Source organism: Anguilla rostrata, chromosome 1 (genome assembly GCF_018555375.3).
Source record: "Anguilla rostrata isolate EN2019 chromosome 1, ASM1855537v3, whole genome shotgun sequence".
NCBI classification, from domain to species: Eukaryota; Metazoa; Chordata; class Actinopteri; order Anguilliformes; family Anguillidae; genus Anguilla; species Anguilla rostrata.
The window spans coordinates 4,854,507-4,880,343 of NC_057933.1; the positions used below are offsets into that span (position 1 = coordinate 4,854,507).

The 25,837-nt window shown below is 50.4% G+C and overlaps 1 protein-coding gene across 2 annotated transcripts; it reads right to left on the reverse strand.

Moving 5' to 3' along the window:
- Positions 1-4,712: 4,712 nt before the first annotated feature.
- Positions 4,713-24,353, reverse strand: LOC135235068 (upstream stimulatory factor 2). 2 transcript variants are annotated; one of them, XM_064300380.1, is made up of 11 exons: positions 23,062-24,241; positions 20,622-20,662; positions 20,136-20,254; positions 18,465-18,584; positions 17,743-17,905; positions 14,783-14,870; positions 11,627-11,665; positions 10,356-10,414; positions 9,208-9,302; positions 8,687-8,811; positions 4,713-7,131 (listed from the first exon to the last, which is right to left on the reverse strand). In XM_064300380.1, the coding sequence occupies exons 1-11, from the start codon at positions 23,097-23,099 to the stop codon at positions 7,041-7,043; spliced, it is 978 nt and encodes a 325-aa protein (XP_064156450.1). In that variant the 5' UTR covers positions 23,100-24,241; the 3' UTR covers positions 4,713-7,040. The 2 variants fall into 2 exon arrangements, with proteins under 2 accessions (XP_064156450.1, XP_064156365.1); XM_064300295.1 differs by lacking the exons at positions 4,713-7,131; positions 11,627-11,665 and having other exon boundaries at positions 8,614-8,811; positions 23,062-24,353.
- Positions 24,354-25,837: the final 1,484 nt, after the last annotated feature.

Here is a 25,837-nt window from a genome sequence, read left to right on the forward strand (position 1 = left end):
TTCTTCCTTAATACTCTGAATTAAAAAAAAAGTGATATATATATATATATATATATATATGTAAATAAATATATATATATATAAAATAGGGGGAGCTAGCATTATGTAATTAGCATTAGCATTATGTAATTAGCTACTCACTGATTTTGTGTTTTTACTGTGGAGGGTGTGATTTGGTCAAGCACGTGATTTACAGGATTTCGTGATCCCCGCCCATTTTGGGGTTGATGAAACTGCAACCCTCGCCAGAGTAGACGATAATAACTGGCACGAATGTTCTCCCCACCGCCCTTCCCCCGCACCCTCCGTACGGAGTGACATGCTCACAAAGAAAAAGGATCAAGTTGTTCCTTCGAAACTAGGGCAGGGACACAAACAGCAGCAAGTTAATCATAAAAATGCGACAAAAAATAAATAAATAAATAAATAAATAGCGACAAGCAAGCACGACGGGATTCTCCGCGCCAGACAGCAGCGAGAAGCTAGAGTGGCGCTAGAGGCGTCCGAGCGTGAGAGAGCGAGAGAGAGAGAGAGAGAGAGCGAGAAAGATATTCCAGGGCGCGCCTGGACCGTCGTTTTCGCTTCTGTATTCCGGTCCGACGCTCCCGCTGCGCGGCTCCTCGCGTCCGCTCCTTCAGCATGCAGGTGCCGTCGCCCGCCGGCTCCCAGAACGCATCACTTCCTGTTCTCCGTCGCTTGCCTGCTCGGTAAAAACCAGGACCCCTATCGCTGCGGACGCGCGGCGGCGCGGCGTCGTGATTACACAAAATCCCCGACGCGAATGAAGGTGTCAGCCCGTGCGAAAGAACAAGGCCGCCGTGCGTTTATTCGCCCGCCGGCGCCTTCGCTCCGGCGCTTTCGTGGGACCGGGGCTTTTTACGCGAACGATGACAGTCGCGGAGACGCGTTCCACGCGCCTACTCTTAACACAATTTGTCTTGTGCGCAGGCGAAGCGAAAAAGCAATTCGCGGAGGCCAAGTTTGCCGTCTTCCCGAAGCTACGCGAGAAGGCCGAACTTATTTTAAGGCTCCCTGCGTCAACGCAACCCGCCCAGCAGACACTGCCAGCAACTATAGCGCCTTGATCGAACCCTTTAAGCTGTAAGATCACAATTATGCGAGTAGAATGTACCTGACTGAACATTCTAATGCTGATGTGACCATCACTACTGGTGATTGAAAGCACTGGAGTTCTAGAACACTGAATTTTAAAAAGCATTCTAATTGCTTCAAAGGCTTAAGACAATACGCTAAATTAGCTAAAATCTAGATTTTATCTTTACCGAGGGCACTTAATAAAGCGTGGATAATATAATATTTAAAAAAGAAACCTGATATACTCACCTTAATACACCTATGCGTTACATTTAGACAATTAGATTAACCGAAGCTCTTAAGCATAGCGACTTGTATATGCAAAGATTTAGTCAACTACGTGCTGTGACTAAATCTCATTAGGGTCACAACTATTAACTAATAACCCTTAATACATCACTTATTCGCAGAAGTAGTGAGTACTTGAAGCTACAACATCAAAATTAAGTGCCACAGTAGGGGTAAAAGGGGAAGACCGTGAGCGTGGTGCTTCAAGTGGCAAATGGGATTAAGGACAGTTTCAGATTTAGCACAGGTGCAGCCGGTAAACGTTGCGAGTTCAGCCGGAGATGAGCCGAGCCGAGATGTGATTTTAACGGTCCGCTTTCGCGCCCGCGGCGGTTAGGAAGTCAGACGGCAGCTCTTCTGTCCTCGCGGTTTACAGACCGTAAACCGCGCCCGTACATGAGGGGCAACGCAATAGAAAACTTAACGGGGGTCTTCCGCGCTGCTACGGCGAGGCAGCGCAGGGGCTGGAATCGTGTTTCCCAGCAATAAACACGGGAGGGAGGGAGAGAGGGAGGGAGAGAGAGAGAGAGAGAGAGAGAGAGCAATGACTCTCTACACATGGGACAAGAGATCAGAGATCACTCATGTCAAACAGAGCACAGGACGCGAGGACGCCCGACTGGCGACTGACTGACTGACATGCCGAGAGAGAGAGAGAGAGAGGGAGGGTGGAGGAGTAGAGAGAGAGAGAGAGGGAGGGTGGAGGAGTAGAGAGAGAGAGAGAGGGAGGGTGGAGGAGTAGAGAGAGAGAGAGGGAGGGGGTGGAGGAGTAGAGAGAGAGAGAGGGGAGGGTGGAGAGAGAAGAGAGGAGAGAGGGAGGGGGGTGGAGGAGTAGAGAGAGAGAGAGAGGGAGGGTGGAGGAGTAGAGAGAGAGAGAGAGGGAGGGTGGAGGAGAGAGAGGAGAGAGGGAGGGTGGAGGAGTAGAGAGAGAGAGAGAGGGAGGGTGGAGGAGTAGAGAGAGAGAGAGGAGGAGGTGGAGGAGTAGAGAGAGAGAGAGGGAGGGGGTGGAGGAGTAGAGAGGGAGAGAGAGGGAGGGTGGAGGAGTAGAGAGGGAGAGAGAGGGGGGGTGGAGGAGTAGAGAGGGAGAGAGAGGGAGGGTGGAGGAGTAGAGAGAGAGAGAGAGGGAGGGTGGAGGAGGAGAGAGGGAGAGAGGGAGGGTGGAGGAGTAGAGAGGGAGAGAGAGGGGGGTGGAGGAGTAGAGAGAGGGAGGGTGGAGGAGTAGATAGAGAGAGGGGGGGTGGAGGAGTAGAGAGAGGGGAAGGAGCAATGAGGCATAGAGGAAACAGGGAGAGGGGGGTGATAGAGGGATAGAGAGAAGAATAAAAGAGGGTGATGGAGGAATAGAGGAAACAGGGAGAGAGGGGATGATAGAGGGACAGAGAAAAGTGGAAGAAAGAGAGGGTGGTGGAGGGATAGAGGAAACAGGAGAGGGTGATAGAGGGATAGACAAAATAGAAGAGAGAGGGTGATAGAGGGATAGAGGAGAGAGGGTGATAGAAGAAAGATGAGAGAGGGGTGATGGAGGGATAGAGGAAAGAGAAGAGAGAGAGTGTGATGTAGGGATAGAGGAGAGAGGGTGATAGAGGAAAGAGATGAGAGGGTTGATGAAGGGAAAGAGGAAGAAAGGGGGTGATTGAGGGATAGAGCTAAGAGAGGAGGGAAGAGGGGATGGAGGAATACAAGAAAAAGAGGAGAGAGGGGACAATGAAGTGGCACAGGAAATAATGGAGGAGGGTGAAAGAACAGAAAGAAGAAAAAAAAGAAGGAAATACAGCCAAGGTAAAGGAGGGAGTTTGAGGGGAAAAAAGAATAATAAGAATTGAAGCAGGAACAGAGCCATCTAGGGCACAGACCCAGCGCGATTTCAACTTATAAATCCCCTTAAAATCACTGTAGGCATTGGATCGTCCCAATCGCCCAACTAATTATACACTTAGTGATCAACTGTGATCCTCATGAAAGCAGTTAGTTGCCGTGATACACCAGGCAGAGGCGAGACTGTGACGTGGACCGAATGTCAAACAGAGAAAAAAGTTACTGTGCGACCGGGTCCGACAGTATCAAAAAAAAAACCAAAAAAAAAAACAAAATGAAGCCAGATGTGGCGTAGCTGGGGCTCGCACTCATACTGACGAGTTGGGACAGACCTTCTGGGGCGAGTGGGAGACCCCCCCAAAACTGTGATGGCCCAGTGCTCGCGAGAAGGCCTAGCGTTCCCAAGAAAAGGAGTCAGGAACGGTCTTCAGACTCCTCTTCGTCCGCCCAGGCGGAACTCTCCCCGCGTGCGCACACTGGTCAATAAGCCGCCGCTGACTGCACCTGCTGTTGCTCGTCTCATCCTCTAGGGGGGGTCTGTTCTCGGGCTGTCGGTCACCACATCAGAGCCCCAGAATTGACTAAATCGTTGGAGCAGACAATAAAAGACTTTCAAGAACTGTCCAAGCGGAAAGCTCCCGCTGCACGGCGCATCTGAAGCCTGCCGCAGAGCAAGGCTCAGACCGTTAGGCCATTTGTGACGGGGGAAGCTGGTATTCTGATGTTACGTTACATTACATTACAGGCATCATTTAGCAGACCCTCTTATCCAGAGCGACTTACACTTTTTTTTTTGTTGTTTTACATAGCATTTACATTGCATCCATTTATACAGCTGGATATATACTGAAGCAATGCAGGTTAAGTATACCCTGCTCAAGGGTACAACGGCAGTGTCCAACCTGGGAATCGAACCTGTGACCTTCAGGTTACAAGACCAGCTCCTTACCCACTGCCACCAAGGAATGAGAGAGGGAATGGGGACATAGGAAAGCAAGATAATAGAGAACAACCTTCATTCATTCTGACAAGGACATCAGCAAGTCTTTATTTTTTATTTCGTGATCTCCCTCCCCTCCCCCCCCCCCCCCCCCCCCCAAAAAAACGGACTTATAAAAGACATTGTGATTGGCTCCCAGCTACATGTGAAATATCTACAGCCACTGCTGAGGTCACAGGCAACCATTGGCCCTAAACAGATGCAGCTTTGCAAGTTTAGCTCAGTTTGCAGTTCCTCTCATATTCAAAAAAAAAAAGAAAGAGGAAAAAAAAGCATTAAAAAAAAAAAATCACCCAAACTATTTTTTTTCTTTGTGAACAGCAAGTCTTCAGCTTCCTTATTGTTCTAATATAGTTCTTTTTTCTTCTTCTTCTTCATAGTTTTCAATCTCATGCTTGCACTACTTGGGAAATAAATTCAAACAAATGATCAAAAATATTCTTCAAAGTTGACTACACCCTAGAGTTCCTTCACTCAAATCCACATAGAACAGAGACGCAAACACACACAAGGACACGGTCAAGGGTTTTATCCTGTAAACTCAAGATTTGTGTACCTAGCACCCAGACACGTCCTTACCCTCGCACTGAAACCTGTGTCACTGGCTTTCTGTACAGGAAGTGGAAGCGTGCAGGCCTGATTCCTATACCTTGAGCGGTAAACGATGGATCCAAGATGGCTCCTGAGGACTGTGGAATCCTAACCTTGGACTCACGTGTGCAAATCTGAGATCTGTTTAATCACCCACCCTCCCCTCCCCTCCCCCAAAAGGAACGCTTTATTTCACACTTCACCCATTCCTTTCCCACCCACCCCCCTGCACTGCAAAAGACAAAAAAAAAAAAAGTACAAAATTGTCACGAACCAAAGTCTGTCCGCAAGTTCCGCCATTTTGCCCCAACTCGGTGTCGTCCTACACAGTAAGAAGTGATTGGCTCTTTCCGAGAGGGGCGGGAGGAGAAGGTGGGGAACGCTGCCATTGGTCAATCCGTCTGTCACTGGAGGAGGAGGAGGGCGAACCGGAGGTTTTCTCCTCTGTGAGATGCATTTCTCTTTCTCCATTTTCCCCGGTAGTTCATCGTTTAATTTCTTCCTTTCCGCCAGCTGAGCCTCAGTTTCACTCATTCATTCATTTGCACAAACGTAAAATAAAAAAAATAAAAGGACTTAAAAAATCCAAAAGTACATGACTATGTACGTACAAATATGGATTCAGTACGTAAATAACCATGCGCGTGTACATACGTACATACAGGTAATGTGTACAGTGAACACTTCAAGAAAAAAATGCTGCATTTCCTGTGTTAATGTCACTAGACCTTGCATGGTAAAAATGTGAAATTTCGTATTGGTCTTATTTCCTAAAAAAGCAGCCTTCATTGTGGCCTCTCTCCTAGTAATATTCCCAGAAATTAGAACAGCAAACCAAAATCATTTCTGATTCCGTCTGAATTTTAAATCAGTCTTTACAGAACTCTTTTAAGTTCTTCGGTTTTTTTTTTCTTTTTTTTTTTTTACAGTTTTGGCTAAACGCCATCGTCCTTCTCACGAATCAGTTTCAGCGAGAGAAGCACACAGCCTAAAAACACCTGCAGCAAAAGCCTCCTCAGATTACGCACGTTCGATGAGTTACTGTAAACGTGTCGGCCAGTAATCGGGAACAGCACGGAAGAGCGTTATCGATTACTGCCAGTCAGCGAAGAACAGGAGGACCCTCTACCAGTTTACTGGGTAGTAACCAGGACACTTCCCACTGGTTCCTACCGGGGCCCCTCGTGTACGCAGTACACTTTCATCTGTATTTATTTACTTCCTCCTTTTCACTTTAAAGTCACGCTGAAACCAAAGGAGGCGTGTCCCGCTCGGGCAGCTGAACACAGACCTGTCACTCAGCCAGTGTTGCCTGGCGACGCGACGTTTCGGAAGTGCGATGTGGCATGACTGAACTCGATAAACTGCACCCGCGATTTGCTCAGTCACACTCAACGCCACACGTTCAGGATTTCAGTGCAATGACCGAACACTGCCGGCGTGCGTTCCAGACGAGCGTTTTGAACAAGACGTTAAGCCGAGCTGAGCTGTACAGGCTGGGCTGTGTCGAGCACGCTAGCTCGTGATTTTCTACGCTTTGCTCTTTTATTAGCCGATAATCATGAATTCTGTCCTCGCCGCGATGGCTTTTACTGCAGTTCTGTGTCTCTGTGTATCCAGAGGCCAACGTTCCTCCTGTGTGACCAATTACTTAATCCTCACAATCTAATAAATTAAACCAAACGAACTAACACCACCCAATAACGACGTCGACAATGACGCTGAACACAAAGAAGGGAAGGAAATCAGGAACACAAAGCCGAAGTACAAAAGCAAAAATGAAAGAAAAAAATAATTTAAAAATACCCTCAAATGACGGTAAAAGGAAAGGAATCACCTCTGTCCGTAAGAGAAGCTTTATAAATAGAGGGGGAATGGGAGAATTCCCCCCCCCCCATCAAAGAGCAAGGATCCTGGGTTGGGCTGTGACAGGATCTTGGCAAAAATGTGTGTTATTTTATTTATTCATTTATTTCTTTTTAACTCCTGTCCCTGAAGCGTAGGCCAGTGGATGGCAGCCCCACCCCCCCCTGCAGGCGGCTACACTGTCCGCAGGATGAAGGGAAAATCTTGAGAAACAGAGAGGAAGAGGAGGATACGAGATGTGCTTCTTCATCAGCAGTCGTCGTTCTCGATGTCCCTCAGTCTCCCCTCCCAGTCGTGCCCGTTCAGTCTGTGTCTGCACTGAATTCCCCGCCTCCAAAGCCACTCCTCTTCTTTCTCCTCCTCCTCCTCTTCCTCTCTCCCTCCTTCACTGCGCTGTCTCTCCCACGCTCTCGATGCCGTGCTGCTGCAGCTGCGCTCGGAGCAGCGCATTCTCGTTCTTCAGCTCCTCGATCTGCAACACCGCCAACACAGGGAGATTACTACAGTACCGCCAACACAGGGAGATTATCACTCCGCCAACACAGGGAGATTACTACAGTACCGCCAACACAGGGAGATTATCACATCGCCAACACAGGGAGATTACTACAGTACCGCCAACACAGGGAGATTACTACAGTACCGCCAACACAGGGAGATTACTACAGTACCGCCAACACAGGGAGATTACTACAGTACCGCCAACACAGGGAGATTACTACAGTACCGCCAACACAGGGAGATTATCACATCGCCAACACAGGGAGATTACTACAGTACCGCCAACACAGGGAGATTATCACATCGCCAACACAGGGAGATTACTACAGTACCGCCAACACAGGGAGATTATCACATCGCCAACACAGGGAGATTACTACAGTACCGCCAACACAGGGAGATTATACATCGCCAACACAGGGAGATTACTACAGTACCGCCAACACAGGGAGATTATCACATCGCCAACACAGGGAGATTACTACAGTACCGCCAACACAGGGAGATTATCACATCGCCAACACAGGGAGATTACTACAGTACCGCCAACACAGGGAGATTATCACATCGCCAACACAGGGAGATTACTACAGTACCGCCAACACAGGGAGATTATCACACCGCCAACACACAGGGAGATTACTACAGTACCGCCAACACAGGGAGATTATCACACCGCCAACACACAGGGAGATTACTACAGTACCGCCAACACAGGGAGATTACTACAGTACCGCCAACACAGGGAGATTACTACAGTACCGCCAACACAGGGAGATTACTACAGTACCGCCAAAACACAGGGAGATTACTACAGTACCGCCAACACAGGGAGATTACTACAGTACCGCCAAAACACAGGGAGATTACTACAGTACCGCCAACACAGGGAGATTACTACAGTACCGCCAACACAGGGAGATTATCACATCGCCAACACAGGGAAATTATCACACTGCTCCCAACACAGTAGTGTACACAGTTTGGACAGCAGTGTTAGTGAGGACATTCCCACAGCAGGCAGGTGTGTTAGTGAGGACATTCACACAGCAGGCAGGTGTGTTAGTGAGGACATTCACACAGCAGGCAGGTGTGTTAGTGAGGACATTCACACGGCAGGCAGGTGTGTTAGTGAGGACATTCACACAGTGGGCAGGTGTGTTAGTGAGGACATTCACACAGTAGGCAGGTGTGTTAGTGAGGACATTCACACAGTAGGCAGGTGTGTTAGTGAGGACATTCACACAGTAGGCAGGGTGTTGTGGGAATTCCCGAGCATGTGTTAGGAGGACATTCACACAGTAGGCAGGTGTGTTAGTGAGGACATTCACACAGTAGGCAGGTGTGTTAGTGAGGACATTCACACAGTAGGCAGGTGTGTTAATGAGGACATTCACACAGTAGGCAGGTGTGTTGGGGAGCAGTGTTAGTGAGGACATTCACACGACAGGCAGGTGTGTTGGGGAGCAGTGTTAGACAGGGCAGGCAGGTGTGTTGGGGAGCAGTGTTAGACAGGGCAGGCAGGTGTGTTGGGGAGTCAGCTCGTTGTCCACCTGCACTCTCTCCACCTCCTTGAAGCTCTCCTGCAGCCTCTGGTTGTTCTGCCGGAGTTCGCGGATGTAGTCGCACGCTTTGGACAGGATCCCGCCTTTGCTCTGCAGCGAGAAATGTGTGAACTACGCACACACACACATAAACACACAAGCATTGTGCACTAACACAGACAGTCAGACAGCCGGCCGGCCAATCAGACAAGGAGTCAGCTGATTGGAGAGCCAGTCAGCCAATGAACCAACCAGACAGGCAGTCCACCAATCAGACAGCCAGCCAGCCGATCAAACAGCCAGTCAGCCAATGAGCCAATCAGACAGGCAGTCAGGTAATCAGACAGCCAGTCAGTCAGTCAGTCAGTCAGCCAGTCAGCCAGTCAGCCAAACAGAAAGCCAGCCAGCCAGTCAGCCAAACAGAAAGCCAGCCAGCCGATCAGTCAGCCAGCGAGGGACCCAGCTGGTCAGTGCTGTATCTCTGGGGGCACAGTGGAGACCCCTCACCGCTCCTGTCTTGCTGCTGTCCATGTTGCAGTCGGGGATGATTTTGGAGAGGGTAACGATCCAGTTGTTGATCTTGTCTCTCCTTCGCCGCTCCACTGCGAACACAAGGAAGGGCTGCTTTACGGCAATCGCCAGGGAAACACAGATCCACCGACTCGACGCCCAGCGCCCGCGTCTCCGCGCAGCGGGGGGGGGGGGGTTGGGGGTCATACGGTAAACCGATCGCCTGCTCTGGGTGCGTTTACCTTCCCCTGCCGACCCCCCCAATGCCCAGAGCACCTGTTCTGGGCTCCTGCTTCACACACTTCTTTGCAAATGGGCGAAACAATCAATGGATAGCATTCAAATAGAAACTTTTATTTGTATACAATGGAGTGGTAATGGAAAAGTGACACTCACTCACTCACTCACTCACTCACTCACTCACTCACTCACTCACTCACTCACTCACTCACTCACTCACTCACTCACTCACTCACTCACTCACTCACTCACTCACTCACTCCCACCTCACCTCCCCTCCCCCCCTCACTCACGTCACTCAGCCATCACGCACCCCCCACAACCTCCCCCGCCCACACACCCCCACCCCCACCCTCGCCCTCCTCGAGTCAACCAGCTTCACGGATTTACATCGCCCGGCGCCTCTGTTGCACTTCCTGCTTGTTTTCTTTCGCCCGAATAGTCAGGAGACGCCGCGGCTGACGTCCGCCCCGCCGGAAACGTCTCGGCCGAGGGCTGATGTTAGAGCGACGCACCCCAGCGGAGTTCCCGCGAGCAGCCAACCGCGGGGCCGAGCCGGAATTAGACGGGGGGGACGGGGACAGAAACGGGCGCGTGCGCGGCGACCCCGCAGTGCCGGAGCGGTGCACCCCTGCGCAGCGGGCGCAGTACGACGGCGCGTGCCGAAATTCAGCCGGGCCCGTCCCACAGATATCTGGCGCCCTCTGGTGGTCACGCACACAACCTGCACCTCCCAACCACCTCCCCATCTCCTACAACAGATTACAAAACCTTCGTCTTTGACTCTTTGGCTCCTTCGCTCGTGTCACACCTCCAACCCGCCCCCATCCGTCATAATGCGCCGTTCCCCTGGCGGCTATAGCCCGTCCGCCCCGCTCAGAGGCATTATGGGTAACGTAGTTCACCTTCGTTGTGCTGCGCCCTCCTCCGCTCGTCCCTCGGCGTCCGTGGCCCGTCCATTTTCCTGCAAGACAGACAGACGGACGGGGGGGAGAGGTTGAGGTGCGGTGCGTCGCATTTCCCGCTCTCTCTCTCTCTCTCTCTCTCTTGCGGGACGAAGCGTTTTGCCCACTTTAGGGCGATGCCAGGGACCTCGTACTCAAAACCCGCAGGACCGCGGCGTCCGCTGGTTTCCCTTCAATGCAGTCAGCGGCCGCTTTGGGCCGTGGAAACCAGGCGTGTCAGGCAGTGAGGGAAACCAAACGACTCCGATCACTGCGCCGAAACGCACCAGAAACCAGCAGGCACCGTGGCCCCTCCCGAATCTGAGTTTGAGACTCCCCGGCCTGCACCAAACTGACAAAATGACGATTCTTTTTTTTTTTTTATTCGTAAAAAAAGAAAAGAATCGTCATTTTATTCTGCGCGATTTCAGCCCTTCTGAAGCGGCCCGAGCCAGGAACTGGGCCTAAGCCGTTAAAAAGTCTCGAGTGCGCGGAGTAGAGCAGTGAGAGATTCTGACAGGTAAAAAAAAAAAAAAAGGGCAGTCCACGGGACAACGGCATTATTAAAGAAGGAAGCGAAACCGTTTGGCAGACGGGACGCAGTTAAGCAGCTGGGACCGGAGCACCGTGCTGCGTGGGACAGACAGTCCGGTACGCGCAGGTGCCCTGTGCTTCAGCGCGCAGGTGCCCTGTGCTTCAGCACAGTCGGGCGCTAGCGGAGTCCGCCGGGTCTGACTGCAGTGCTGAAAACCAGATGCTGCTCTGGGGGTAGCGGCTGCTCTCTCTCAGCTCAAACATCCCCCCTCCTCCACCCCCCCCCCCCCCCACCCAGAGGTATGGCTCTCTCACACACCACCCCACCCCCCCCCTCCCCGGAGGTACGCCCTAATTAATCCACGTCGAGCGTCAAGCCAGGCCTCAGTCTTACAGAAGGCCCGGCGTAGCGCACTAGTGCACAGAGTCTGTTCCTAACACTGAGCAGCGCTCAACCCTTACAGTAAAAAACAAAAAAACACCCTACGTTATGTGTACACAGAAATAACTAATCACAGCATTGGGCACAGGAATCGAAACGCTAGTCACACCATCAGATCTACACAGAATCACCATAGCACTGGGGAACGGGGAGGGGGGGCGGGGGGTGGGGGGCGGGGGGGCTGGAGGAAGGAAGGGGAGGGATTTGGCGGCCGGGTCCAGCCTGTGGCTGTTAGGTATTTTAAAGTTTTCCTCACCAGTTCAAACCGTCATGTTGCAGCATCTCGTTTTCATCTCTGCGAACGGCAGGTAAGTTTTTTGGTTTTTGTTTTTTGATTTTTTTTTTTTTTTTGTTCATTTCATGTTTTTAAAAATGGTTATTCAATATAAACAGGTATAATATAACACATACACGTAACAATAATGTCAATAATGAAGGAATACAATTGTTAAAGATGAAAGAGAGGAAAGTGGGTGATCAAGAGGCATTAAAAAAACAAAAAAAAACTAACAAAAATCAACATCAAAAGACAGGAAATCCCAATACTGAAGCAGAAGTCACTGAAGACCCCACCCCCCGACACAAACACCCCTACCCACACACGCACACACACATCCACCCACAAACACCCCCCCCCCCCCACCACTTACACGCACCCCCACCCCACCCGCACACACACCCACACCCACACCATGCAGTAGTGTCTGGAAGGTTCTCTCTCTCTCCCTCGGGGCGTGTAAATAATTGGCTGCCTCATTAACCGAGCTGCAGAGTGAGGGGCCCCATAAACCCTGGAGGCTCGCTGCACAAGACAACAGCAAGCACCACTGTGATGTCACAATCAACAGCACAGACCAGCGGCTGACCTGGGATCAGCCTGGCCCTTCGGCTCGCAATGGATAAAGGCCAGGCTCCGGACAGCAGCACACGACCAATCCTAGAACGGCACTCCTACTCTGACCTGCTTTCTGAATGCAAAAACCTGGACTTCAACTCCCACAAGCTCACTTGTTCCCCATGCGACCAAACCAATCCGACGCAGACCGATTCAGATTTTAGGCTATTCTGCCACCCAGGTACTCCAGGGGTGTATTTCACAGGAAAAAAATCATATTACGAAATGAGATTTAGGATTCGTTCGGGGCCTTTGAGATTATTGTGAAACATTCCGAGATGACATCAATGTTCGTGCAATTTCTCACAAGAAATGCCGAAATGAGATTGTCACTGGCCCACAGAACGTAGCTTCATACATTTTTATTTGAAGACAATCTTGTGAGAACTCTTGCATTATGATTTTCTCTGGGGTTTCCATTTGCAAGCAGAAAATCAAGTGACGTTAAGACGGAATGACGAGCCACTTGGCGGACCGCGTGGTTCGGTTCTACTTAAAACGACGTTTCAGGGTCTGTGGTGAACATTCTACATGTATCCCCTTGTGTGTTCTCTGAGCGCTGAAACCCCAACAAAACGGGGCTTCCGATTGGCTCGTTCGGTAAAGGCTGGGCTGTGCTTTGGCAGATCCGAGCGATTTCATTGGTAGGGCTCCTGCGAGGGGCCGGGTGGGTCTAATTGGCCAGGTTTCCTAAGATTACTGCTGTATTAGCTCGTTAGCCCATTAGGCTACCAGCCCAGTTAGCAGTGACAGACAGGCCTCTCCTCCAATCAACCCTAGCTCTCTCCTGTAGTACTGTGAGCACTGCAGGGGGTAAAACAGTGGCAGGAATGTGGGCATCACAGCAGTACACAGCCCCAGCGTTCCCCGCACAGTCGTAACTCAAGACTACAGCCGCCAGTTCAAAACTGGAGAGAAAAAAACCAAAACAAAAGAAAGCGTTTAAAAAAAACAAACAGCCACTACGGAAGCCCCAGGAGTCCAATAAGGGTGTTTGCCCTCCAGCCTGTAACTGCACTGATGTTGTATTACAGGCCACAGAGAAAGGCAGCACCTCGCGGCAGGCAGTGTCCCAGGGATCTGGAGCAGAGCGAAGGGCGACGGGGCCGATTTGGAAAACGAAACCAAAAAGGGCCCCGAGACATTTCCCACAGGAGATACAGACTGCCTTCAGCACTGAGGAAGAGGAGGAGGAGAGTCTGTGAACTCTCTGAACACACACACACATGCACAAACACACACACACACAAACGCACAAATAAACAAACAACACATGCGCACACACACAAAAAAAAAAACCACACACATATGCGCCCACACACAAACAAAGTCACACGTGTGCACACACAAACAAACACATGCACATTAACACACACACACACGCACGGACACACACACGCACATGCACATATAAACAAACACACACACACACACACACACAGCAGTTTATAGATTCACACATACACATCCACACCCTTCATCTTTCCCAGGGCGCAGAATATTAACAGGTGGTTTTTAAATATGCGGGCGCATTAAACCCCCAGGCCTGGGCTGGATTACAGCGGGGTAACACAGCGGTGGTTTACCATCGCCGGGCGATCGTTACGCCCGCAGTCCTCCCCCAAACCGCAAACGCCAAAGCACGCCGGCAAAGCGCGCCAACGGCACGGAGGGAGAGGCGAAGGGCGCGAGCGTCCGCGCCGGACCTGCACCCCACACGTCTCTGCGTCACCACGGTTACGATCGGGCCCGGAGGCACCCGCAATGCCGCAGCACAGCAGGCCTCGGGCGGATGGAGCTTTTTCGCTCGGATCCGACTCAAGGCCGCAATAAAGAACGCCAGGGAGGCCAATCCGCCGCTATCTTTTAGCGCAGGGCTTCCAATTAGGAGCATCAGACAGAAAATGAATAAACGTGGCGGTAACTCCAGGTGATGCGGGAGGCTACAAACGGCGGTGGGAGCACAGGTGCAGCGAGGCCCGCGTGAACGCCAGCAGCGTGCGCGACGCAGGTACGGGCACAGGTACGGGCACAGGAGCGGGCGCGGACGAGGACGGGTGCGACTGTCCCCAGAGGCTTCAGCCCCTAAATCTTGGGTTTTTCGGTGCCATTGGACCCAAATGGAGCTAATTTTTGGATGTTCCGGTCAATTTTTTAAAAAAAAACCAGACCAGGGCAAAATATTCAAAAAGTGTGTCAGAACAGAAGCGCTGACAGAAGATCTGTTTTTTTTTGTGCCTCTGGACAGGGCATATCTGATCCCAGATCAGCACTGATGCTCTGCTTTATGAATGCCAGTCCATGGCACTGGAGTGACACCGTGCATTCATGTAGAGTTTGTTGGGTGAAATTTGGGGGTTGGTGAACCCCAAAACCACAAAGCAAAATGGCCGTGGTTGTGGCCGTGACCTGGAGCGCCTCGGACAGCCGTGGACCCGGAAGCTTCCGTCCACGCCCTGCGGATTGCGTGCGCCCCTGTGGGGGGGCGGGTCAGGGGTCGGAGAGGCCGATACTCACGTGGAGTAGGTGTGCGTGCGGGGGGCTATGGTTCGGGGCGTGCCTGACTGCAGGACGTCAGGGGGGGTCATCATCACGTAAAACTGACCTGGGAGGCGCACGAGAGGGAGGAAGACGCAGGGAAGAGGAAGAGTGGTCACGTCATCCCCTACATTCACAATGCTGCAATATTATAACCCTTTATGGTGTGAGATCACAAATATGGGATTACAATTTTCCTAACTGAACATCCCAACGCTGATTTAACAATCTCGAGCGGTAACAGAAAGCATCAGAGTTCTAGGACACAGAAAAAAAATCTAGAAAATCTTGTCTTCAAAGGGTTAAACGCACGTGGACATTACCTACGTAACTGCAGCCAATCAGGGTTTGACATTTTCTCTATTTTTGGGTTTGTGCGCCGGCCGCCCCACAGACAGCACCACGCGTCCCGCCCCGGGGTTCCTCATTTTCATCGTGATCCGTCAGCCAGCGTTCGCCGCTCGTTTTGGGAAAGTATCCGTTTGATCGTGATACAGGTGCCTGGAGCATATTTCAGTAAATTGCCTTTTTATTATATTGCCGGCAGTGGAGAGTGATTATCAGCAGTGGATAAACGCATCCAGCAGAGTCTAATGGGGAGATTTCCGATAAGCAGGCCTCTCAGAAGCGTTTACATTTCAATCAGTCAGAACAAAGCGGCGAGACTCCCTCTGCGGGGAGCGCGGGACCGTCAGAGCCGTCCCACAGCCGCTGGGTCGGGTCGTGCTCGCAAACAACACGAACGGTTGGCGGGAGAACCGCGGCGGGTCGGGTGGAGACTGGCGGTAAGGGAGAGCCGCGGTGGGTGGAGGCTGGCGGTAAGGGAGAATCGCGGCGGGTGGAGACTGGCGGTAAGGGAGAGCCGCGGTGGGTGGAGGCTGGCGGTAAGGGAGAATCGCGGCGGGTGGAGACTGGCGGTAAGGGAGAACCGCGGCGGGTGGAGACTGGCGGTAAGGGAGAGCCACGGCGGGTGGAGACTGGCGGTAAGGGAGAGGCGCGGCGGGTCGGGTGGAGACTGGCGGTAAGGGAGAGCCACGGCGGGTGGAGACTGGCGGTAAGAGAGAGCCGCGGCGGGTGGAGACTGGCGGTAAGGGAGAACCGCGGCGGGTGGAGACTGGCGGTAAGGGAGAACTGCGGCGGGTGGAGACTGGCGGTAAGGGAGATCCGCGGCGGGTGGAGACTGGCGGTAAGGGAGAACCACGGCGGGTGGAGACTGGCGGTAAGGGAGAGCTGCGGCGGGTGGAGACTGGCGGTAAGGGAGAACCGTGGCGGGTGGAGACTGGCGGTAAGGGAGAGCCACGGCGGGTGGAGACTGGCGGTAAGGGAGAACCGTGGTGGGTGGAGACTGGCGGTAAGGGAGAGCCACGGCGGGTGGAGACTGGCGGTAAGGGAGAACCGCGGCGGGACGGGTGGAGACTGGCGGTAAGGGAGAACCGTGGCAGGTGGAGACTGGCGGTAAGGGAGAGCCACGGCGGGTGGAGACTGGCGGTAAGGGAGAACCGTGGCGGGTGGAGACTGGCGGTAAGGGAGAGCTGCGGCGGGTGGAGACTGGCGGTAAGGGAGAGCCACGGCGGGTGGAGACTGGCGGTAAGGGAGAGCCGCGGCGGAGGAACGCCATCCTGCCCGTGCGCTCAGACGTGCGCGTCACCTGCAGAACGCTGAGCTTTACATTACAGCACCTGACTACTCCAACATACTGTCCTGTGCGTACATGAGCTAAACACCAACGCTCCTAAACGCCAAATATTTAAGGTGTTTTAGAGGCTCTAATTGAGTCCTCCAGCTGAAAAAAAGCGGCCCAGCAGCCTCTTCACAAAGCCCCCTCCTGCAGAAGCCCCAGAGATCCTCCTCTCGCCGCTCCACCTGGAGCACTCCCATTACTCACTCGATGAGCAATCAGTGCTAATTACCCAAACGCGCGTCGATGTTCCAGGAGCCACGCTCGCTGCCGTCAGGCTCCCGGTTTTCTCCCGCTCGATTCCGCGGCGTTCCGGAATCCCCCCCACCCCCATCCCCCCCCCCCCCCACCCCGTTCCTTCCGTCATCATAACTCTCCAAGCCCGCTCCGTCCCGTTACAGCGTGGATTTGTTGGACCGCGCCGGTGCTCATTAGGGGTTTTTGTCTCTCCTTAATCTAATTAATGGCAGCTTAATCACGGCCAATTACCTCGTTACGGGTTCAGACTGGAGGGGCTGCGGAGGCGCGCGGCAGGTTTCGGCCGAATCGCGAGCCGTAAAATCCACTCCGCTGACAGCGCAAGGTCACAGCAGGGGAGCCAATCGCCCAGAGGAGAAGCAGCAGCGATAGAGCCCCATTAACCCCGGCTATCGTAACAGGTGTACCTCGCATTTAACTCAGCACACCGCACACCTTCCTAAACGATCGTTAGAGTAAGTGAGAGTAGTTAGAGGACCACAGTACCGGATGTGTGTGCTCCTGTGTGTGTGTGTGTGTTTCTGTGTGTGCAATGGGTGTGTGCACCAGTGTGTGTGCACTTGTGTGTGGGTGTGTGTGCACTGGGTGTGTGCTCTTGTGTACGTGTGTGTGTGTGTGTGTGTGTGTGTGTGTGTGTGTGTGTGTGTGTGTGTGTACTGGGTGTGTGCACTTGTGTGTGTGTGTGTTTGCACTGGGTGTGTGCACTTGTGTATGTGTGTGCGCGCAGTGGGTGTGTGCACCTGTGCGTGTGTGTGTGTGTGTGCGCGCACTGGGTGTGTGTGTGTGTGTGTGTGTGTGTGTCTGTGCACTGGGTGTGTGCACCTGTGTGTGTGTGTGTGTGTGTGTGTGTGCACTGGGTGTGTGTGTGTGTGTGTGTGTGTGTGTGTGTGTGTGTGTGTGTGGTGCACTGTGTGCATGTGTGTGTGTGTGTGTGCACTGGGTGTGTGCACCTGTGTGTGTGTGTGTGTGTGTGTGTGCACTGGGTGTGTGTGTGTGTACTCACCCCCTGCCTGTGTGAGGGCGGGGTCAGCAGTAGCCTGCACAGACACTGCGGTCGCCGTGCCGTCGCTCACTGTGGCTGCTGGGAAGTAGGCGAAGCGCGTCTCCCCCCCCACGGGCTCCCCCGCCGGGCTGCCCCCATTACTGAAGGGGTTCTGGATCACCGCCTGAGGGGCAGAAACACACACACACACACACACACATGCACACACACACGCACACACACAGACACACACGCACACACACGCGCGCACACACACACACACACACACACACACACACACGCGCGCGCACACACACGCACGCACACAGACAGACACACACACACACACACACACAGATGCATGCGCACACACACGCACCAAAACGTGAAATGGAAATAATGCCTCACGCCATTTTGTCCCTCTAAAGTACATGAGGAGGAGGAGGTTCAAATTTGACCAGCAGGTGAGGAATTTGCAGGTGTTAGCTGGCCTTTGCGACCGTATCTGTGCAGGTGTAACCTGGTTGCTATGACAGTACCTGTGCAGGTGAAACCTGGTTGCTGTGATAGTACCTGTGCAGGTGAAACCTGGTTGCTGTGAGAGTACCTGTGCAGGTGTGACCTGGTTGCTGTGACAGTACCTGTGCAGGTGAAACCTGGTTGCTATGACAGTACCTGTGCAGGTGTGACCTGGTTGCTATGACAGTACCTGTGCAGGTGTGACCTGGTTGCTATGACAGTACCTGTGCCACGGCCTGCTGTGCTCCTGCGAAGGCAGCCGTTGAAACGACGCTGACTGCCCCTCCCCCGTCGTCTCCCCCTTCTAACTGCTGGTCCGTTACCTGGACGACACGGTAGGTCACCTGCAGAGGAAGAGGAGGGGAGGACAGCGTTAGCCCATTTCCCTGGTAACCTTGAGCAGTTCCCCCACACACACCCTTCCCACAACCACACAACAGCCAAGCCAAGCAGAACAGACACAGCCTGAGCGGGTCACTGACAGAGAACCAGGCCATTCATCACCAGTGATGACAACTGACCCAATCAGAGCCAGACCTGGGTTAAATACATATTTGTTTTGGATTCAAATACTTTTCTATGCTTTACTGACTTTTGTCTGGTGTATTGGAACCTATGAAATACTCCCAGAAAGTGCAAACCCCGCCTTCTGGTCAAATTGGCAGGCTCAATTACACCAGGGAAGATCAACAGAAAAGTATTTGAATCCAAAACAAATACGTATTTGACCTTGGTCTGATCAGAGCACTAATGAACTACTGCCTGAAGCTAAACAGACCAGACCAGGGCCTGTCTCAAGGGCCTCCACAGTCATCATCCAATCCCCACGGGCTTCCCAAAACCACAGCCACAGCACAGAGACGGACGACTCCAGTCTTCGCGCTCATACGGATTCACAATTCCCATTTAAGGAACAACACTTGGTTGCAGGTTACAGTTCTAGTTGGGAACAGCCTTTCTACAAGATGCCGCTGTCCGGATTCAGGACACCCCCCATTTGCCAAGCAAGCAACCCCTGTAATCTAAGAGTGTCAAATACTTCCCAGGGGTCATTGGGATGCTGACAGGAACCTCAAACAGACCCTGGAGAACCCCCTGTCCAAATTCAGTGGCACGTCCACCATGGACGCTTCACTTTTACCTGGAGATCACCTCTTCCAATCCGTCATACGCTGAATTTGCAAGCAGGCCGAAAAACAGCACAGAGGCCTGGGCCTGATCTAATATTCACAGTCAAAAGCAGGCCTTTGTGTCCAGTGTGAGCGCCACTTGTTTGCTTCGGCAGAATGAGCTGCGTTTGGAAATACCACCCTTGTCATGTGACCCCACCTCCTGACTGACATGTGACATCAGCCGCATGCCAATCCCGGAGAGAGATTGGAATCACATGACCGCTCCTAACTCAGCTGTGTTTACAGTCAGTTAAAGCGGTCAGCCCTGGCGTGACAACCCAGCCCAGCACACCACCGGATTACATTAGCGCAGGCCGCTAACATCTAGGCTAACTTCTTCTTCTGTTAAGGGGGAGGGAAAACCAAAAAAAACAACAACATTCCTTTTAACTTCTGCAAAGCTCCCTTTCAAATTGCAACCTGCACAAGAACAGCGCCTGTGTCTATTTCAAGGTCACGACAGACCTGAGGCTCCCCAATCAAAATGAGGACCGGATAGTGAATAAAGGCAGAACGTTCAGTCAAACTGACGAAGGCCCAATGGGACCGGGCACAAGGTTTCAGCACCTTTTGGGTCAACCAGTTTGACTGAATATGAAAGGCGGGTGGGGGGTGGGGGGAGGTCCAGAAAGCAGTTGTGAAACTCTGAAGCCTCCTTGCAGGTGGGGCGGGGGGAGGGGGGGTGGGGGCACTTTCAGTGACTGTCTAAAATCGGGGCTTTACCTGTCCACCACTGTTCTCGGTGCGGAACTGGTACTGGATGTTGTGATCGGCGAACGTTGCAGCCTGTGGAACGCCCGCTATGGTAACCGCCGTCTGCTCGGTTCCACCGCCGTTATCGCCTGCGGGGGGGGTGAGAAGGAGGGGGGGGGTGGTAATGGATTAGAGAAACTAACTAATTTTCTAACACCACAAGCGCATTTCACAGTGCAACCCGTTTTAATTACTCCTGCCTTTGAAAGGTTCTCAACAGCTTTTTCATCAGAGCCGATACAGAAAGGAAACCCGTCCCCCTCCACCCCCTTTAAAAATTTTAAATGCACCAAATTCAATTAGCTGGATTCAAGTCACCTGACGTGGCTGAGGAGTCACAAACAGCACTGCTGTGGGAAAAACGAGGAACTGTACAGGGCTGTCTCCTCGCTAGCGTGTAAAGTTAAGCAGGAACAGTCCTCTCTGGGGTCAAACAAAACAAGGGCTGACTCTTACCTTCGGATATCTGCACAACCTCCTCCTCTTGTTTCTCGTGACTGGAAGAGAGGGGACAGAGTGCGTCTCACTTCGTTGTCAAAAGTCGGGAGAATGCAAACAGCGAAGATAACGCAGAATAAGTACCGAGGGAATGGGATGGTCACTATGACGGCTGTCATAAGGTTATCACAAGGTTATCCTCTCCTCATAAATGACAGTGTACTACTGCATGCCGATCCTCTGCTTCACACGCATAACGTTTAACCCACATCTTCAGCGACAGGCCTATATACATTCACCGGCCACTTTAGTAGGTACACCTGCTCATTAACGCAAATAGCCTGCTCCTCCAAACAGCGGATCATGTGGCTGCAGGTCAATAAGCACGCAGACATGGGGAAGAGGTTTAGTTTTGTTTTTGTTTGACCAAACATTAGAATGGGCAAGATGCGTGATCTAAGCGACTTAGATCATGGTATGACTACTGGTGTCAGACGTGGTGGTTCCAGCTTCTCAGAAACCGCTGCCTTCCTACGATTTTCACACGCTAGTCCTCTAGAGTTCACAGAGAACAGCGCAATAACCGAAAAACATCCACTGAGCGGCTGTGCTGTGACCGAAAACACCTTGTTATTGAGAGAGAGGTCAGGGGAGAAAGGGCAGGCTTTTTCAAACTAACAGAAAGGCCAGAGATGCTCAGATAACAGCTGTTTGCAGTAGTGGTGTGCAGAAGGGCATCTCTGAAAGCGCAGCGAGTAGAATCCTGAAGCGGGTGGGCTACAGCAACAGAAGACCGCACAAAGTTCCTGTCAGGAACAGGAAGACGAGGCTGCAGAGGGAACGTAATCAGCAAATCTGGAGAGCGGAAAAACGCTGCCAAATCTGACAAATCTCAATTTCTGCTGCAAAATGCAGATGGTAGAGTCACAGTTTCAAACAGTATGAATCCATAAATCCATCCTCATCAGAGCAGGCTGGTGGTGGTGGTTATGTAATGGTGTGCGGAAGGTTTCCTTGGCATACACAGAGGTCCCTTAATACAAACTGAGCATCATTTTAATGCCACTAAGCATTACTGCGGATTATGTGCATTCTTTTATGATTTGTGGCCACATTTTAAGCCTTTTTCAAATACATTCAGCAGAAAAATACGCCATGTCACAAAGCACACATCATCTACAGCTGGTTCCACGAACATGACGAGGAACCAGTGGCCTGCACAGTCCCCGGAGCCCAATCCAATAGTGCACCTTTGGGAAGAGCCGGAATGGGAGGTTTGCATAATGCCTGTTAGAAAAATCTGCAGGAACTGCTGTAGAGTCTGCATAGACCAAATTCCCCAAAGAAATGTTCCCAGCGCCGCCCTTGTCAAACCCGTGCCGCGAAGAACTCAAGCTGTTCTGGAGGGAAAAGTGAGTCCGACCCGGTCGATGGGTGTACCTAATAAAGCGGCCGGCGCGCGTGTCCAATCAGTTGTCTGATCTGTTTCGGCCAAGTTCACATTTGACAAGCGGTCAATGTCTAAGCGTCATCATCACATAGCCAGATGTTCCCCAAATCAACAGCGCAGATTTGTTTTATTATTAAATGCTGCATTCCCGCAAGCAAACTTTGTCAGCTTATCGTCAAACTTTAGCTGGTGCTAGCTCACTAAAAATTGAGCTGGGTAACAAAGCTAACATTATCTCATATATGAAAAAAACTGGCTGGCTAGCTGGCTAGCAAGCTAGATCTCATTTTAGTTGAACTCTATTTAGGACATTAGTGATAGCTACACAGCTACAGTTAGCAAACACCACTGATGTCAAAAAATATTTCTAAATAATAGTAACAATAAGTAGCCAACACGAATATTCTAATATGTATCGGCAACTAGCCGACTTTCAAACGACTAGCTAGCCACTTTAAATGCAGGTAATATATAAGACAACACGATTCGAAGTAGCTTATCTCATCTACCCAATATCATGTAAAGCTAGTTCGAAAGCTAATGTTAGCTACAACATAGTCTAACCAATTACAATCGAATTTAAACCTGGACAGTAAAATCAGAAACTCAAATGTAACTAGCCGGCGAGCAAGCCTGTTGAGCTGACTGGCTACAACAACAGATTAGTCCAAGTCATTTTATAAATAGCTGGAAAAGTAATTATTTTCTAATAGGTTAATGGCATCAAATCATGTTTGATAACGCATCAAGACGGAGAGCGAACTAAGGTTATGGGTAACAGCATGTTGCGACACTTACTTTGGCTTGCAAGCTTGCTAATATTAGCAAGCTAGAAAAACTCCTCTGCAGAACCCAACAAGCTAACCTATCCGTCTAACAACCAACTAACTTGGCTAAAATGTTAAGTCCTAGACAGCCGGTGCAAGAAAATGGTGGTTGGGCCGCGGAAGCCATTCAAGAGATACGACAGGCGGGAGTGTAGAGAGAGGAGGAAGGACGCGTTATTACCTTGTGGTGGTGTCCAGACTCTGTTCGAGCATATCCATGGGGCTTCGGGTTTAAAATGTGATATTCAGTGACACGGAGACGGAGATGGAAGTGCTGATCACGGGGACAAACACTCGGGTCATGTGAGAGAGACAGTCCAGGACACGTGAGGTGTAGACCGGGCGAGAAGTTAAAATGGAGACCGCTGCTGGGAGGGTGGATGTCTGGCAGTCCGTGTCTGCTTCCCTTTTTTCTTCTTATTTTGTCATCCCTCTCCGCACTGTTTCTGTCACTGTCTTGGTGGGCGTCCTGCGTTCGTCTGATAATTTATGTGGTGTCTGCAACGCGGGTACTGCTTTGTATTTGTTAAATCTATAAGAATGACTTCGGTTCGTAATGGTAGATTTCTCCTTTCTCCCTTTCGTTTTCGTCTCGCAGTCGCCCTTTCTGTTCGCCCTCGTCCGTGCCGTAGTATAGCGGTGTATTTCAGATATCCATCCGCAAGCTTGCCGTTGCAGCCGTCAGAGGGTTGCGCATAACAAAATATGGAGTGGAATAAAAATTTCATTACTGCTGTCTTTCGCGGTTTTGTTTAGGATGTATAGTGCTCAGTTGATAAACTGTATTACACAGCGCATCTAGTGATTGTATCCACCCTTGTGAACGTTCAAAAGTTTTACAAAAGGTTGACGGGTTTCATTTGCCTTTCAAGCTAGCTAGCTGGCTAGCTGTCAGTTTGCTGAGTTGGCGACTATGTGCGTTAAGCACATGCCAAACAAGAGTATTCATTTTTTTTACTATTAAGAAACGTGTAAAGATAAATTGTTCGGCATTTTTTCCGTCTAATTTGTTGTGGAATTGCTGATGTTTGTCGTGTGTTGCACTGCAGGAAATTCAAGATCGGAACTCAGATTTCATCGCTTCCTCTCATCTACAATATGAGTCCATGGCTCGAAAGTTAATGTTTATAACGTTGATAATTTGCTATCCCATATGATTCTACGACTGCATGAGTTCGACCCATTTTAATTCTTAATCAATACAAACCTTAATCTATTGCTAACAAAGAGGCTATGCATTTGCGATGATCACGCTGGTGTTCTCAGCTGACAGTTAAGATCCAATCCGGGTTTTCGGGAAAACCACATGACGCGGACATGATGGCACATAAAAGAACGAGTCCTGCCTGCACGCGTACGTCTGTTCAGTCGACATGGTTTCGTACCATAAATCTTTTTGAAACGACAAATACAATACTGTGATGAACTGATGATGATTAAATATCGTGTTTCAGATTGATAACTCTTTAAAAAACGGTGTTGTTTGTTACAAATGTTGTTTACGATGCGGTTAGTTCGACTGCGCAAGAACTAGGATATATGCATAGCCAGCGCACCCCGAAGATGGATCTAGCTAGTTACCGCTTTTGAAAATAGCCCGAACGACCACTTGTAGCAATCTCTTAAAGTGGCATTTGTTTAAAATAAGAAACGTGCCGTTTTGATGTGCGTTCAGAAACAATGTTGATATGTACTCAGATATTTGAATGATGGCTTCCGGACAATACTGGGAACCGTGATAGAAATTATGGGAATGTGAGTAATTTAACGGGTGAAACGTTTTCGTATACAAAACTACAGACACTACCCAATATTAGACAGTTAATTCAGAGAAACGATTGTTTCCACTGTTTGTAAATCTACCTAGTATCATTGCCTACAAATAATTGTAATCAAGTAATTTCCTACATTTTAAAACGAAAATCGTGGTAGGTGAGCTCTGTAACCTTGCAGCATTATGATTTGCCACTTGGGTTTCTTCCATGCCTGCAGTTTGTGAATTGTGGATCCCTTTGCTTCTGGAACAGTCTTCCAATTGATCCTGTTGACTGTCCATGTCCATATTCACCATGTGCAAACATGGTGTCTTGGGAGTTGGATAGGTTTCCATGCTATTGCAGATAAAAAAAAATAATGTTACTGACTCGGTATACCCACTACACTGCCTGGAGCTCTTTAAGAGCAAAATGACATTCAAGATAATGTTATCCCCTCTGGCCCCATTCAAAGGCAGTCATTTTTTCCCCTGTGCAGAACATTTCATCATGTAAATGTACTTTGCCACGTGATGAAAGCACCCCACAAAATCCCAACCCCCTCACTTAGAGCAATTTAAAAAATAATTTGTGGAAAAATAAACATACTGGACTTGATTGGTTAGAGATATTTGCCTGTGAAAGTGACCTAGATATAGATAAGCTATCAGTCTAAAAGCCATGTTTAAATCATTGCAAAAAATATGTCTCTGTGCATTTACTTTGGCATGGCAAAGGTCTTTTTCATTGAAAGTCAGAAAATCTAGCATTCTATAATACGCTGGTCCACACTTGAATTAGGGGTCCTAACTGTAATCAGTGAATGTACAGTGCGCTCCCTAATGTTTGGGAGACAAATTTTTTCTTGATTTGCCACTGCACTTCACAGTTTTAGATTTGTAATCACACAATTCATAAAGGGCATTTCCCCAAACGTTATGGTGGGCACATTACAGTAACTACTATCAAACAGGACAGCTAACTGTTTTTATCAACACAGTTTAGGAGGATGGCTTTAAACCTAAATATTTCTAAATCGTACTAAAAACATTTAACTTTTAACAAATAAAACTATAAATAACATTGCCCCATTTATACCATCATATTTTAAGTTTCTTGAAAAAGGATGTAGGCTGTCTTTTTAATACACAATGTGGTGTCCAGTCTTTGGACAGAACTTTCAAGCTACATAAGAGAATGGGG

Coding starts and splice junctions, on each gene's coding strand:
- LOC135235068 (XM_064300380.1), bottom strand. CDS start 23,099: ATGGATATGCTCGAACAGAGTCTGGACACCACCACAAG. Junction 20,663..23,061: donor AGTCTGGACACCACCACAAG/GTAATAACGCGT, acceptor CCTCTCTTCCAG/TCACGAGAAACAAGAGGAGG. Junction 20,255..20,621: donor GGTTGTGCAGATATCCGAAG/GTAAGAGTCAGC, acceptor CCCCCCCCGCAG/GCGATAACGGCGGTGGAACC.